This window comes from Centruroides vittatus, unplaced genomic scaffold (genome assembly GCF_030686945.1).
Source record: "Centruroides vittatus isolate TY-2023 unplaced genomic scaffold, ASM3068694v2 contig_329, whole genome shotgun sequence".
Taxonomy (NCBI): domain Eukaryota; kingdom Metazoa; phylum Arthropoda; class Arachnida; order Scorpiones; family Buthidae; genus Centruroides; species Centruroides vittatus.
In genome coordinates, this window is record NW_027122113.1 from 1,832,657 (window position 1) to 1,848,464 (window position 15,808).

At 32.6% G+C, this 15,808-nt stretch overlaps 2 protein-coding genes across 3 annotated transcripts in view; both read right to left on the minus strand.

The window, feature by feature from the left end:
• Positions 1 to 251: 251 nt before the first annotated feature.
• Positions 252 to 1,436, minus strand: LOC136973874 (uncharacterized). The gene has a single exon (XM_067268652.1). It carries the CDS (start codon positions 1,434 to 1,436, stop codon positions 252 to 254), a length of 1,185 nt encoding a protein of 394 aa, XP_067124753.1.
• Positions 1,437 to 4,142: 2,706 nt separating this feature from the next.
• Positions 4,143 to 15,808, minus strand: part of LOC136973741 (nuclear pore membrane glycoprotein 210-like) — an 88,039-nt gene continuing 76,373 nt past the window's right edge. For both annotated transcript variants that reach the window (XM_067268486.1, XM_067268487.1), the window contains 18 exons: positions 15,339 to 15,401; positions 15,092 to 15,271; positions 14,945 to 15,025; positions 14,199 to 14,330; positions 13,953 to 14,117; positions 13,791 to 13,882; positions 12,017 to 12,194; positions 11,776 to 11,948; positions 9,384 to 9,468; positions 9,188 to 9,320; positions 8,980 to 9,113; positions 8,771 to 8,909; positions 8,539 to 8,688; positions 8,206 to 8,474; positions 5,876 to 6,095; positions 5,669 to 5,794; positions 5,487 to 5,585; positions 4,143 to 5,419 (listed from right to left, as the gene is read on the minus strand). In XM_067268486.1, coding sequence (XP_067124587.1) covers positions 5,274 to 5,419; positions 5,487 to 5,585; positions 5,669 to 5,794; positions 5,876 to 6,095; positions 8,206 to 8,474; positions 8,539 to 8,688; positions 8,771 to 8,909; positions 8,980 to 9,113; positions 9,188 to 9,320; positions 9,384 to 9,468; positions 11,776 to 11,948; positions 12,017 to 12,194; positions 13,791 to 13,882; positions 13,953 to 14,117; positions 14,199 to 14,330; positions 14,945 to 15,025; positions 15,092 to 15,271; positions 15,339 to 15,401 — 2,565 coding nt within the window. In that variant the 3' untranslated portion in view covers positions 4,143 to 5,273. The remainder of the gene's footprint in view (positions 5,420 to 5,486; positions 5,586 to 5,668; positions 5,795 to 5,875; positions 6,096 to 8,205; positions 8,475 to 8,538; positions 8,689 to 8,770; positions 8,910 to 8,979; positions 9,114 to 9,187; positions 9,321 to 9,383; positions 9,469 to 11,775; positions 11,949 to 12,016; positions 12,195 to 13,790; positions 13,883 to 13,952; positions 14,118 to 14,198; positions 14,331 to 14,944; positions 15,026 to 15,091; positions 15,272 to 15,338; positions 15,402 to 15,808) is intronic.

A 15,808-nucleotide genomic window follows, 5' to 3' on the forward strand; every position in this document is an offset into this window, starting at 1 on the left:
TCATACCGTTAGGTAATCTTTGACTTCTTTTAGTTGGGCCACCAGGTACTTCTTTCGGGCTCCCATCCGTTCCTTTAGGCCCAACGCTCGTAACTCTGGCATAACTTTTGTGTGTATATATGCGGCTTGCGCTGCATTTTAGCTTGCTCTGTCATGTATTAGCACATTATAACAAGTTCGTACAGACATTTAGATATGGGGTGCTTCTCCCTACAGGAAGGAAACACCCCGCCCAGTGTGGCTGCTGGGCTCTACAGATCGAGTAGATCTATTACTTTAACCATCAATTTCTTTAGTCTCTTTAGGTTTCCTTTACTAGCTGCTAGCGTTCTAAGTACTTGTTCAGGGGGCATTCTCCAGTTAACCTGGTCGGCCCCTAGGCGGAAGTCCTCAGTAAGAGGACAGTCAAGCACATAGTGTCTCGTGTCTCCGCGAGGACACCCACAGGAGCAGCTACCATCTCCTTGTCCAAATTTGGACTTGAAATGGGGAAACCTCCCGTGTCCGGTCAATATTTGCGTCGTATACCAACACAAACTCACTGGAGTAAGGCCAACATCAGGCACGAAGGCATAGGTTGGCCTACCTACTGCACTCTGAGTCCAGCTCTCTTGCCAGCATGTCATCGATCGTCGCAGCAAAGTACCTTTTATGTAAGTTTCCGAGGGTTCTACCGTCCTCGTTACAAATGGGCCTCTGGCCCCCGCCTTAGCCAGATGATCGGCACGTTCGTTACCCAGGATCCCGGTGTGGCCTCGGACCCATCTCAGAGCAACGTGTCGCTCGTGCCTCGCCCTCAGTACCTTGCCTCTGATCTCCTTTACCAACGGGTCTTTGTGGTATCCATCGCTCAAAGCCTGAAGCGCGGACTGGCTATCTGAGTAAACCGTGACCGGCTCTGGACCTGGATGTAGTAAGATCCACTGGGACGCCCCCACCAGGGCCACCAGTTCTGCCTGGAACACGGACGCTTCCTCGTTCAGTCTGACCGACTGACAGTGCACTTCTACTCCGTCAGAGAAGACGCAGTACGCAGCTCCTACTAAGCTACCGTCTTTCGAGCCATCGGTGTATATTTCAACGCCGATATGAGTCGGTTCACCGACATCCCAGTCAAGTCCAATCCGATAGGCCGGATGGACCCTCAGTACGTCTGTCCGACGTCTAAGTCTGACCGGGTACATCTGATTACAATGCTTTGCCTCAACGCCCTCCACAGTTGTCCTATAGAAGGCTGCCTCTTGACTTACGACCAAGGGCAACGGGAGCAGCCCGGCCAAGACCAGGGCCGCCTCCGTTGACACAGTTCTGTATGCTCTGGTGATCCGCAGGGCAGCGGGTCTTTGTATGGTTAGCAATGTTCTGCTCTGTTTGACGTTGGCGGAATCTTTCCACCATACCCCACAGGCATAGCAGATAACGCGCTCTACACTCATCTTGTAGATGGATCGAAGCGCTTCTCCACTTAGCCCGTAGTTTTGTCTAGCTAGTCTCGATAGTGCCGCTATCGTCTGGTTTGTTCTTTCACGAACACTCCTGAGATGTGGCGTCCAACATAGTGTCTGGTCGATGATTACACCAAGGTACTTTAGCTCGTTCACCCTTCTGATGGGGTTGTCCCGTATCCGGTATATCGGTCGGCGAGCCAACACACCGGTCCGGGCCACCGTCAGGGCCTCTGATTTCTCAGGGCTGAAGGACAGCTTGTGCAGCTGTCCCCAGCGAACGAGTCATTCTATTGCTTCGTTGCCGCGGGTCTCCATCCCGCTACGACTGTAACCGGCAACTACTAGCAACAGATCGTCAGCATATGCTTGCAGCTGGACGTCGTCCGGTAGGACTAGTCGCAGCGCCGTGTCTGCTAGAACGTTCCATAATAGGGGCCCAATACAGGACCCCTGCGGACAGCCCCTTTCCAGTATCCTCTCATACTTGTTGCTCTGTGTTTCATAAACTACGCAGCGGTTGCTCAGGAAGCTCCTGGTAAGTGCAACGAGGGTGGTCGGCAGGTTCGCCTTCCGCAGCTCACCCACAATGGACGGCCACCAGACATTGTCGAATGCCCCCTCAACGTCCATCGAGACGAGAGACGTGTGGAGACCCTGCGAGCGATTCTGGTGAACCAGATTGATCGCTCGATGTAATGCACGGCAGGTCGACGTGTCCGGGCGGAATCCATATTGTTGCGGGTGTAGCATCCCTCCCCGCTTAAGATGATAATATATCCTGTCGCTGAGGATTCTGTCTAGAACCTTCCCCAGGACTGGCAACAAGCTGATCGGTCTGTAGGACCTAGGTTCATTCTTCGGGCGCCTACTCTTATGAATAAACACAAGACGCGCCCGCTTCCACTGCGCTGGGAAATGACCCAGGAGTAGACACTTCTGATACAGTACACGGAGCAAACCAGGACGTTCATATTGCAGAACTTGTACCATTTTGGCCGTGATTCCGTCATTGCCAGGTGCCTTCCTCTTCCTTAGGTTGCCGATGGTATGGGCCACCTCAGAGTCAGTTACCGGCTCTGTCGACACAGCCTCAGGAACGGGCAGCTCCGCATCGCTACGAAGCCGCCTCTGTTCCTCGGTGTCCTCAGACTGCTCATCGCATGGAAAGTGCATTTGGTCGTTACGTTCGAGATTGTCGGAAGTGTCGCCATTTTGTATACCTAGGTTCACATTAACCAATGGTTCAAATATTTTGATTTCGCTGCTTATGCCGCCTCTCTGCATCATAGCACGGCACAGCCCTGTTTCTACTGCTAGTAGCCTCCCCTCCTGTTTTGTTTACTGCCGTACAACACTAATTTTTGTAGCATGGGCATCCGCAGAGATAAAAGAGGGCAGTTTCCCCTCCCTGGAATAAAAATCCAGAAATTACAATCTTAAGCAATTGAGATATTTAACATTACACCCTCGATCAAGGGACGATTTAATGCAATACTGTATTATAATTCTATAATTTACTTGTAAAAACCCTCCAAAAATTAAATTATTAACTTAATTTGTCTCAACTTTGCCCTCTGGAAAATTTCCTGCGGAGCCATTCTTTGTAGAGCAATGTTATAGATCATCCTTTTGTTTTATTCAGGATATTCCCACTCCAGAATTAAATTGAACACTTAGATTACTTTCCTCCTCTGTCCAATCCTATTGTCGATCATTCCCGTTGATGTCCTGCAAGATCGATTCCAGGTACTTATAATAGTAATCTAGCGCCATTAAAAGTTGGGACTGCGACTGACAATACTGTTGATACGTGAGAACTTAACAACAACGGACCAATAAAATGGAGGCATCTCTCCAACATTGCACAAAGAGCGATGTAGTGTCAGATCTTTGACAAAAACCAGTAGACATTCAACGACACATGAAGATACACAGTAGGAGATTGCTGCATGAACTACACACAGGTGTACGAGTAGAATTCTGATTCCAAAAACAGCCAGTTTGTGCAATTCTCTACAGCTGGACAACAGTGGATGCCGTGGAGAATCTTCCACAGAACCGGCTTTTATGGCTGCGAGATTTTCAATCATTTCCTGTAGATTCAATGTGCACCATTCAATCCTTTCTGCGTTTCAAGTTTTTAATCGTTTTAATTTTAGAAATCTACTTCGCACCTTCCACGGAAGCGGATAAATTCAGAATACGTAATAAATTTGAGAATAAAATTTTTACGTATTGTATAAACTCGAGTGTTTTCGCTGAAAATTTCAAAAAGACATGCATTTTGTAATTTCATGCATTAAATCAATTCTGAATGCATCCTTTTGGCTGAAGTCTGTTAAAACATTGTATGGACTAGTAACTCCTATGCGAACCTCTCATTCCCTTGCTTTTGTACGTAAAACTCCATAGATATGACATATTAAATTTCTAATTTAAAAAATGTATATAGTTTTTATTTTATAAAATTTAAAAATCAAAATCCTGGATGAACCCATGAAGTAAACTTAATTTCTTCATGATGATGTGAAACTGAGTATAATCTTCTGAGTAACCTTTCCATAAATACCTTAGTTCTTTTTTTTTCATTTAAGGAAAACTATTCTAGCCGCGCAAAGATCTTGACCAAACGGAGCGATCCGTCAGATAATTTAATTAATTATTCATTTCAATAATTTCACAAAGTTTTAAACCTTTTTTTTAAATTAAAGTTTCAAACTTTTATTTTTCGTTAATTTAAAAAAAACTTTCTGCAACGTTCAACGATCGCAGTTAGACTGTAACGGAATAAATCCGCATTACAATAGCCAATGAAGAAAGTTTCAATCGACGAAATGCTCAAAAAATTTAACGAAAAAAACTATTTTGGTGAAAAGTAAAGCCATCCCGAGCCCTAAATTTGTATATAGTTCGTAAAATACACAAAAATATTAAGTAAATTTATAATTTGTAGTCATAATGCATATAATGTTCCTAAATTTCAGGCTGTATATTAAAGAATGTATATCACAGAATTACGTGGTGTGTAATTATTCGATGGTGTCTGAGCTAATCAAATCAATTTGTTTTCGTGTTTTATTTAAACAATTTATTACAAAATCAATTTTGACCGAAAGAAATATTCGTTATATCTTTCAAACTGAACAAAATATTCTTTTAGTAACAAAAAATTATATTATATATGTATATACATATAATTTGTTTCTCTTAAAAATTGAAAATAATATATTCCAAAGATTTACAAAATACAGTTGGACTGATTTGGATATGTTGATTTTTGGCACTATCCCAAAAAATGGTTAGTAAAATATAATCTACTATAACAGCGACTCACGTTCCTTTTTTGTTTGTTTTTTTTTCTTTTTTGTAATTATCGAAAAGCAAAATTTCTTTTTTAGTTCGGTAAAAAAATTATTTCTAAGAGATCTTTAAAATCCGAATTTTGGGGGCAGTTATAAATTTAGCAATTATATCTAGTTTAAAAGATCCTCTTCTAAGTACCAAATAATTTTAAAAATAAATTACAGGTACGAAACTTCGCGCAATAAAATACAGTTTGTCATGATGGAACACTTGTGGGTTTGCATCTCCATTTTGGCAAAATGGCAGGATGACAGGAAAGACTTTCCATGGATTTTCATCTTCTATTTGCCTAAATCCACATTTTGACTTGCTTCGACGACTTTTTTTTTTAAATGGCAGTGACAAAAAGGCAAAGTCATATTTATCTCAAGTAACACAAATGATAATCCAAGGCACATCTTAATTTTGAGTGCACATATTGTTGTAAAAGATAACTAACTAGAACCAACTTATCACTTCTGGTTACTGTGATGTGTGTAATGTTCGTATTGGTGGAGAATGTCCTCCCGGAGCTCTGTTGTCTACGCTCCAAAGGTGAGGCCTAGATGTATTTTGCATGTGGGGTGAGTCTCCCGAGGGTGTACTTCTCCACGGTGAGTATGGTAAAGCTGGAAAAATAAATGTTTCGTGAAGTTTAATAAATTATTTTTTGTTATGGAATACAAATATACTCACAGGTAGATGGGGAATAACTTTCACCGTACGAACGCACGAACACATTTGGCTGAGATGTAGTTAAAATTTGGCTTCTACTGTTTAATAAGGAACGATATCCTGTAAGTTAAATAAAAATTTTAAATGTAATGATTAAAATTTACAATTTAAATCAAAAATATTTCAATAGGAATTTTACAAACCGATAAAAAGTGCAGCAATTGTGCCGATAATTGAAAGTACTGTTATCATGAAAGACTGATAATTCTCCCATAAAATTTGTGCAGCACTTTTCCATCCTACATTGTAAGTTACCGGGGAACACTGAACTGAAAATTGATTTATAATTTTGTATTTTTCAGTAAAATGTGAATATATAATTAATAATAAATATCTAAAATTATATGTACCACCATCTTTCAGACCAATAAGCTTCAATTTAACTGGAATAATAACCATTTGCTTTGTGAGCGAACAAGAAATTTCCAGATGTAAACTTGCTGTTAGTACATCCATCTGCCAAAGACTACTTATGTCCCTTATTGCAACCGGAAACATTAGTGTGTACGGATGATTTGAATCAGTTTTTGGCTGACGTATTTCTAGAAGGTTGCTATCGCTGGGAATCACCTGAAAAAATTTCACGTTTATGACTGAATAAGAAAATGCTATTTACATTTTCTAACACACATGCAATACATATTCATACCTATTTTCTTATGGAACTGGCAGCAACAAAAAAATATTTTTTAAATTAGTCACTGCATATTTTCAAATTGGGGGCGAGGGGGGAACCCTCTTTTTTTTTTTTAAACCCTTATTATTTTTACTTCCTTTTTTTCTTTCTTTAATTTTTAATTTTTATTTTTTTTCTTTTTTCCTGTAATTTTCATCTTTTTATTTTTTATTACATTTTTTTTTTTTTTATTCCTTTTTTTAATCTTTCTTATCTTCTTTTTTTACTATTTTGTCGTTTTCTTGTTACCTGATCTTTCCTTTTTTTTTTTTAAACTTTTTTTTTATAGCTTCTTTCTTTTTTTTTTTTTTTTTTTTTTTTTTTTTTTTTTTTCTTCATTTCTTTTTTGATCCTTGTTCTTTTTTTTTTTCTCTTTGTTCTTTTTTTGCTTTAATCTTTTTTCTAACTTTTCTTTTCTCTTACTTATTTTTTTTTTTTTCCTCTTTTTTTTTTTTTAATTTCTTTTACCTTTTTTATATTTTAATTTATAATTTATTTTGTTACCTTTATTATTTTTGTTTTTTTCTTTTTTTAATTTTCTTACTTTTTTTTCTTTTTTTTCTTTTTTTTTTATTCTTTTTTCTTTAATTTATCTTTTTTTTTTTTCTCTATTTTTTTTTTTTGCTTATTTTATTCCGTACTTTTTTTTTTTTTTATTTTATTTTGTTCTTTTTTAACATCTTATTCTTTTTTTCTTCTTTTCTTTTTTTTTTTTTTTATTTGGGTGAGGGGGAGCTATTTACATTTTCTAACACACATGCAATACATATTCATACCTATTTTCTTATGGAACTGGCAGCAACAAAAAAATATTTTTTAAATTAGTCACTGCATATTTTCAAATTGGAACTCTTAATACTCAAAATTTGCATACATTCTTTTATATGGTAGCTACAGAAAATTCTCCTTTTGCAGATTACTTCTTTGCTCTCTATTCTTAGTTTTTATGTTTGAAAGAAAATGCATTTAATCATTGTAAAAATACCTATTATATTTAAAATGTTTTCAATATTTCAAACCTTCAACTAATAGGCCAGGTGGTTGAGTGATTAAGGTATTCCTGCTCTGGGAGAGAAGGAATCACATCTGGGGTAGTCATAAAAAACCTCAAATTTTTCATGGGCAGTCTATCCTAGATATGTCAGGCCCTTCTCTCACCACCTGGCCACCTCATTCTGGCCCAAAAAAGGCCCTTTTAACACTCACAGGGTATAGAGTAAAAAAACAAAAATTAACTAATAAAATAAACAGTTTCTATTACAATAAGAGAAACTATTTGTTAACGTTTTAATGATACATGATTTAAAACTGGATTAAATAATAAGATATTTGGCAAGAAGACCACATAGTAAGCAATTACTCTATAGCTATGGACAATTTTGGGTTAAATTTGATCCAGACTCTACTAATCGTAAATAATTTGAGCATCATTTCCTAATCCCTAATGGATAGTGGCAATTTCATTTGAATCATACTTGTCTTAATTAATGAACAAAACAGAGAACAGCAATTATAATGAGACAATTATAGTTCATCGATGTCAACTCAAAAAAAAAATCAATCACTAAATCATCATGATATATTTTACACTGAACGGAATCTAGAAAATTTGTAAAGTAAGGGTGTCTTCAACAATGTGAAGACATCAAATGTCAAATGTTTCCAGAGATAATACAAATGATGAAAACACTAAAGCTAGTCAAACTGTAGTCTAAATATTTGCTTTTTCTGCCAGAGAAAGTAACAATGAAATTTAGAGTTGAAGCCTTTGACATATAGTCTATAGATCAAGAATATAGACTACAGACTATTGATCTATAGACTTCTTATACAGTATTTTCATTTAAAAAGTTCTTGCATATTCACTAATCATATAATATGTTGTATGTATATATATTCCAATTATTATGAAATCATGATTAATTTAACTGTCAAGCAATTTGTAATAATGTTTATGCAAGCACTTACTTTAAATAAATAAAAAATTTAAACAGAATTACTTACAGCAATACATTCTTGTATGGAAGAAATGGCTGAAACTGCAACTGTACCAACAGGTTGTATATTACTTAATACAAGTTCTTCTAGGAAGACATGAAATGCAGGAAAAAATGGAAAGTTTATTGTTTTAGCTGTTGACATTGCAGTAGTTTGAACAGTTTGCCTTCCTGTTTGCTCTAACAGTTGAATATGAAGTATAACTTCAGCATTCAACATGCTGATATCATGAAATGATGCCTTATTTATGGGCAAAATACCACAATAATATTGTCCTGTTTTAAAAAATATTCATTAAAATCTCGTAAAAAAATCAATTAAACAGTTTCATTTATTTACCTTTCTCCCAATCAAAACCAATCATTGTTTGAAATATATCATTGATAGATATGTCAATGCTTGGTTTTACTAATGACAATTCACAATTAAAGGGAAACTGATTTAAAATGAATGATGCACTATTTATAACTTCTTGACTACAGTTTTTACCTGTAACAATATACAAATGTAAAGTTTGATAATTATCAAAATTAAAAAATTTAATCCAAAAAATAGTTATTCAAAAATATACCTAACAAATTAGACATTTTTTGATTTGCCTCACTTCTCAGAAGAATGGGGATAATATATGGTTTTTCTCGTGGAACGTTACTGATATGCTTTACTGCAGTTCTATCAATAATGATAACAGAAGCTGGCTTTACATTGACCTAAATAATTTTGTTATATCAGTTTTTTTAAAACAGCAAACAGCACTACTCAATTAAAAAAATTACATACGTGTGTGTTAGTAACAAGGATATTAGACACATTATAATGAACTGTATCTGTTCCTACTCTTTGAGCAACTGCAATGCCTGTTGTTGGATGAATAACCATGACGTTATTAGTTGAAAACCACGAACCATGTTGGCCTGCAAAATTATTATTGTTAAGTAACTTAATATGTTTGTAATACTAAACATCACAACACTTATCATATAATTACCTTCTTGGGTTACAAGTGGACTACTGTAACAAACAATATCACCTATAGTTAAGGAAGTTTCAATTGGATCTATTGCTGTGCCAATAATCATATTTATATAATCAACAAGATGAGGATTGATGGCATCCCAAACCTTTAAAAAAATATTTATTTTTTATATTAAATAATAAATATATATTATTATTAATTGTTTTACCTTCAAAACAGTTAAACCAGGTTTTAATGCTTGTACTTTTAAAGTTTGATTTTGAACACCTTGAGATATTTGAATGAGATCACATCTAGAAAAGAATTTTCACACTAGATTACACTGATACATATATATATTATTTATGTATTTACTTTATAAAAATTTTCAGTATATTTATAATTTTAACATATATAAATAATTATGTTATCAGTATATAAAACTTTTCTGACTGGGTGACCAAGACAATTAAAGTGTCAGCTTGGGACTCTGAAGGACCCAGGATCAAATCCAGAAATTTTACATAAATGGTCTGTCCTAAATACATCAGACCCGTCCTTAACTATGCAATTATCCAACCACCCCATTATGGGCTTAGCCAAACCCACAAAGGGTAGGGGATAAAAAGACAGTCAATGTCACAGGATGAAAAGAGCCAAAAATAAAGAAAAAAAATATTCTGCTGGAAAAACAAAAAATGTTCAAAATGTTAAAATTTAAAAAAACCATGAAAAGAATTATGATCAATCCTAGTTAATAGCAACTTCAGCAAACAGATACAGTAAAATTACAAGAGTAAAGTTACAAGAATAATATAATAAACTATTTTAGCAATAGTAATTATAACTTATGCTCTGAATGTAAGCTTAATGTAGTATATCAACATTATTTTAGATAACATGTTCCATTTGTCAGTCATCAATATTTAAATATAAATTACTCTTGCAAATTAATCTCAATATAATGATAGTACAGGTAACATGGGAGTTATGTTCCAAAAAATTGCAGTGTTATACAAAACAAAGAACTAGTACGAAAAGGGGGGGTTATGTTCCAAAAATTAAAAAACATGCTATTATATTTTCATAATTAAGATAAATATCTTTATTAAAATTTTCTTAAGAAGTGATACATATTAATATAAATTAAACAATGTTTTCTTTGTCATCACTAAGCACTATTAACCAAGGGAATTTTCTTTTGGCAAGATATCATTACCCTCTGAGCATTTTTCTGCACTATCTTCAGATTCATGCTCTACCTTTTGCAAAAAATATGTTATGTACAGTACTTGTAAAGGTGTGGATTGTCCCAATGGTTGGAGGCATGGTTCAATGCCTAAAAACCGGTAACAGAATAAAGCAAGTATGGAATAAGGGAAAAACATCTGGCAACACTGAAACAAGTTTTGAGAAGGACCACGTGTATTGACAGAAGGTTGGGGAAAAAAAATTTACATACTGTACTTAAGTACTAATAGTTCACAAAAATTATGCCGGAAAATCTGATTCATACACGCTTGAATGAAAAATGTCAAATGAGGTATCTTTTGCACTTAAAAGCTTTATCACGTTTATTGAACTGTTGTATGGGGATTTCCCTAATTTCAAATTAGATAAAGTTTGCTTTTAATAGTTTTTATTACATTTCATGTTGTACGAGGGTTTTACCCAATTCTTGAACTGTGTTAGAGTGGAATCCGTGCTATAGAAGTGCCGGGTTATATGGGGGGGGTTATCTGTAAATGATCCAAAGACAGTGAAATTCTCATACATCTATCTTTAAAATCTATAATCTGAAAAAGGTTTATATACTGTTTAAATTCCAAATTGTTCTGGTTAGTCATTTTACAAGTAGATATTAATAATAACAGTAATTTATTGTATATTAATTTATGATGACGGAAAAAAGCCAGAAATTCAACTAAGAAGATTAACTTCAATTCATTTTAAGATTCTGAATTCTGTAAATAAATAACTTCCTAAAAAGGAAACTAATAAAAGTTAGCAGAATTCAAGCAAAAAGAGATTATTACTCATTTGCATATTCACAAATCAGGTGTAAAGGAGTTTTTGCAGTAGCTTCACAAAATTAAGAAAGTTTAACTCAACAAAAATATTATAGTGCAAATAAATAACTCAAAAGCTTTTCTAAATTTAAAGCTTTAAGAATTTTACAAAGCTTTAAGTTTAGAGACAAACTTCAGATCTAAAGCACAGCAAGACAAAAATACAAATCATTTGAATTATTTATTTATTGCATAACAGGTCTTTCTTTTTGATTATTTTATTTGAAATGATTTCTTTGGTATGATTTTGATTAATTTCAATTACAATAGAATAACTGTCTGTTCAGTTATTTTCTAACCTTTATTGAATCTATACATTAAAAAAAAATTCAGCAACTAGTTGTGTAAGTTGCCTGTCAAAAACATTTCAAATTGCATGTGGTACCATCTGTTATATTTTATTAAAAAAGCTTTTTATATTATTATTAATTATTATAAAATAACAAAAATCTTAATTTTGTGGGTAGAGATAAGTTTTATACAAAATTGTAAATGATAAAATTTGATAGTTCATTTTTATTTAAAGATATCCGAGGAAAAAAATTATTTTACCTGCTTGGTCTAAATTTCAAGGATGTATTCAAAGCATTGAACTTTCTTCCAGTATCACTGTGGAAATGAACTTCCATTGTCATAGTGAGTCCTAAAGGAATTACTGGAAGTGGCCAACTGTCAGTTTTGATTATAGTATGAATACCAACAGACAAGTATGAAATTAGTTTAACCTAAAATTTAAAATTATATAAATTATTTTTTTTATAAAATTATGTAAAAGGAATGAACTCAAACTTACTTCAACAAGAACAGTCAGACATTGCTTAACATCAAAATCTTCATAAGATGTAACAACAACTTGTATGGAGCCTGTTTTTGATCCAGACTTCAACAGTCCTGAGTTATCAACTGTTACATCGGGATCTGGCTCAGAACGGAGTGAAAGCAGTGCATATGTCACACGAGTAAAGCCATCCCTGTATTAAAAGTATTTCATTTCTGTTATTTCTATGAACTTGTAAACATAACTTATAGAATTTATTTAGATTTCTAACAGTAATCATATACATTTATTTAAAATAATTTTTGAAATTAATAAATCATTGTTTGCAAATGAAATGTAGGAAGTCTGTTTAAGACATTTTATATTAAAATATAACAGTATAATTTTAGTAAAGTATACATTACAAGAGAATTATCTGAAATAGATTTACCAGAAAATTTATCTAAAATTAAAAATATTTTAGATGAAATTGTTCAAAGGAGAAAAATAAATACAATTTACAAAATATTATTGTTAATTGTCTACTTGGACTTTACTTATTAATAGGACTTTATACTGGTGTTTAAAGATTGGCACAGTAATGAGAGTTAGTTCAGGAAAGAACAAAATTTCTTTATTATATCACCTGTAGTAATAATTTCTGATTTGAGGATAATTATTACTACAGGTGATATAATAAAGAAATTTTGTTCTTTCCTGAACTAACTCTCATTACTGTGCCAATCTTTAAACACCAGTATAAAGTCCTATTAATAAGTAAAGTCCAAGTAGACAATTAACAATAATATTAGAATTTAAGGACAGTAAATCTTTTACAATTACAATTTACAAAAATTTACTCATTAGAGAATGTTTTGCATCATTTACATGTTAAAAGATTGAGAAGACATAACACAGTATCATTTAATGTGAATGATAGTTTGAAAGAAAAAATCCAGAAATGAGGTTTCCTATGAAAGCTTTATCCACAAATAAAATATTTTAAATTGTGCATATAGCTAAGAAAATCCAAAGGAAAAATTAAGACTATCTGGTATGTTCTGGTTTGGTATCAATAATTATGAGAATACATTTTGGCTTTTACACTTATGAAATGGGTTCTCTCAATTTTTATAAATAATTATGTCAATAATGAACGAATATATTATGAATTGACCTATTTTCTCTAATTATAATACTAATTCATCTTGAAGAGCAAAATTAGCAAGTCACTAAAAACATTTTTAAACAATATACATTTCCAAAACATTCACTCTCTTCAGTTTTAATAAAGTTTTTAATTTTATTACAAAGACTGTGATTGTCTCAAAGAATTTACAAATATTTACATATTTGTGTTATATAAAATTTGATAAATAAAAACAAAACAAAAAAGATTTTTATTTTTGATTTTTTTAATTTTGAAAGTTAGACAAAAATTAATATTGCTTCAAAACATTGAATTGTCTTATTACTTTTGACTCTTAAAACAAACACAGAAAGCAAATTTTCCTGTTGCCCTGGGAAAATGCATTGTCACAATGGTTAATTTTCATATGATAACATGAACAAGTTTTACCAGAATTTGTTAAACCAAACTGTAAATTACTGTCACAACCCCAAGAATAACCCATGTTCAATAGTGGTCACTTTTTACACTTTTTGACACAAATGATAAAAAGTGATACTGTAATAAATGTCCATTTGAGTGGAATAGATTTTCTTCGAGAGATAAAATTTAAAACATATAATGTTTTTTCTAATGTAAATCAAACTGTATTCTAGAGCAAAAAATTATTATAGTACAAACCTATTAGTTCTTAGTTTCTTCTGTGAATGTGGTGACATTAATATTTTGGAATTGTCAATTTCAGGAATTAACAATTCAAGTCTCTCATATATCTAGGAGATTAAATTTAAATTAATTACCAAATGAAAATTGTAGATATGGGCACTATTATATTTAAAATACCTCTATTTGTACTTCTGCTGATAATTGAGAATTCTGGATTATCTGAGAAAATACACCTGAAGAAAGTTCTACTGGAGATACATCAAGATGCAATGTGACATGGCCAGCTTGTTTGGCTAGAACTCTCATGGCAAAATTATTCTCATTAGACTGCTGAATATCATTCTATGAGATCATATATAATATTCAATATATTTAAAACTGATTTATTTGATTAATAAAACACAAAAAATATTTATAATATACCTGTTGAAAGACACTTCTCAATTGAACAATATTTTGATTAGATACAGACCAATTGAAATTGAGATTAGGAAATGCACTTCCAAAAGCAAATGGTACTTCTTGTTCAGTAATACCTACAGCATAAACTGGCATCTTGCATAAATAAAATTTGACAATCAGTTAACTTTCAAAACAAACAATAGATTTTTGAATTAAGTTTTTTTATATCTTAAAAGTTAAAAATATATAAAAATAAATTTATAATTAACAGTTCTAACATGTTTTTAAGTTATCTGATTCAATAAAAGTAGAGTTTCCACTAATTGTTATCTAATTACTTTCACCACAATGTTATCAATCATTGTTATCAGCATAGGATAGATAAAAAGTGATTACTTATTGTATTGTTAACTGATTGATCACAATCCATAAACTATTTTCTACTTAATGTAATCAACCTTCTAAACAATAGCCACTGACAGGAACAAAAAAAAATGACTGCTGTTTAGAGGTGACCATTATCAAAGGTTTGACTGTGTTTACATTTTTAATAATTGACAATTGTAAATGAATTATTATTAAAATTTGTCTGATAATGACCAAGCAATTATCAGTAAAGTTTCGTTAAAAAATAGCTTATTAATATACAAAAATTAAAGTTATTTATGCATGTTTATACAAATAGATCAGTCAGTCCACCATAATTTAAAATAAAAAACTGATTGCCATAGTTTAAACTATTTACACATTTTAGTTAAATTTCTTACCTCTGTGTCTATTTCCAATCTTGTTAAAGGAGCTTTGATTTTGATGCCTTTTAACAATATCACATTAATAACCACTTGATCCTTAAAATATTAATGTTAATTAAATATTTTAAATTTTCATGCGCAAAACTCAAATTATAATAATACCTGAGAATATACAACAGAATGACCTGTTTTCCTATCATGTCCAACAGCTTTTGCTGTCAATGTAGTTTTCCCCAATTTTGAAGCAGTGATAATTCCTGCAGTATTCACTGATGCAATATTTTGTTCTAAAATACTATATTCAACATTAGATTGAGGTAGAGGTCCACCAGAACATATCACCTACAAATTAATTATTACATTGAATAAATCTTGAAAATTTATAAATTTGTCTATAAATAAATCTTACTTGAAATGTTGCTCCTACAATCAATGTAAGATTTTTTGGTTCAATACGAAGAGGTGGAAATACCTTAAAATATAAACTTTTCTCTTAAAATTTTAACAAAAATACATTTATTTTAAAATTATCCTATCTTAATATGCATAAATTAATATTTAACAACTTCAATTTTTCACATACAGTCTAACTTGGTTATAACGTCATCGGATGTAACGACAACCCTAATGTAACGTCAAATTTTTATCGGTCCCACGACTTTACTATACTAGATAATGTTAAAAAATCCGCTTGTAATGACATAAAACCCTGTTTTAACATCATATTTGAAGCACTCCCAAATTTACAAAATTAGATTACAAATTTTATTTCACAAAAAAAATACGTGTTTAGTCCTAGGGTCTAGAACGACTGTGGGTGGTACTCTCACCACCTGACTTCGGTGGGGTGAGGTTTGCTACACTTTTAACGACGTGACG

Excerpts from the sequence above, each read along its gene's own strand:
- LOC136973874 (XM_067268652.1), bottom strand. The coding sequence starts at position 1,436 with ATGAGTGTAGAGCGCGTTATCTGCTATGCCTGTGGGGTATGGTGGAAA.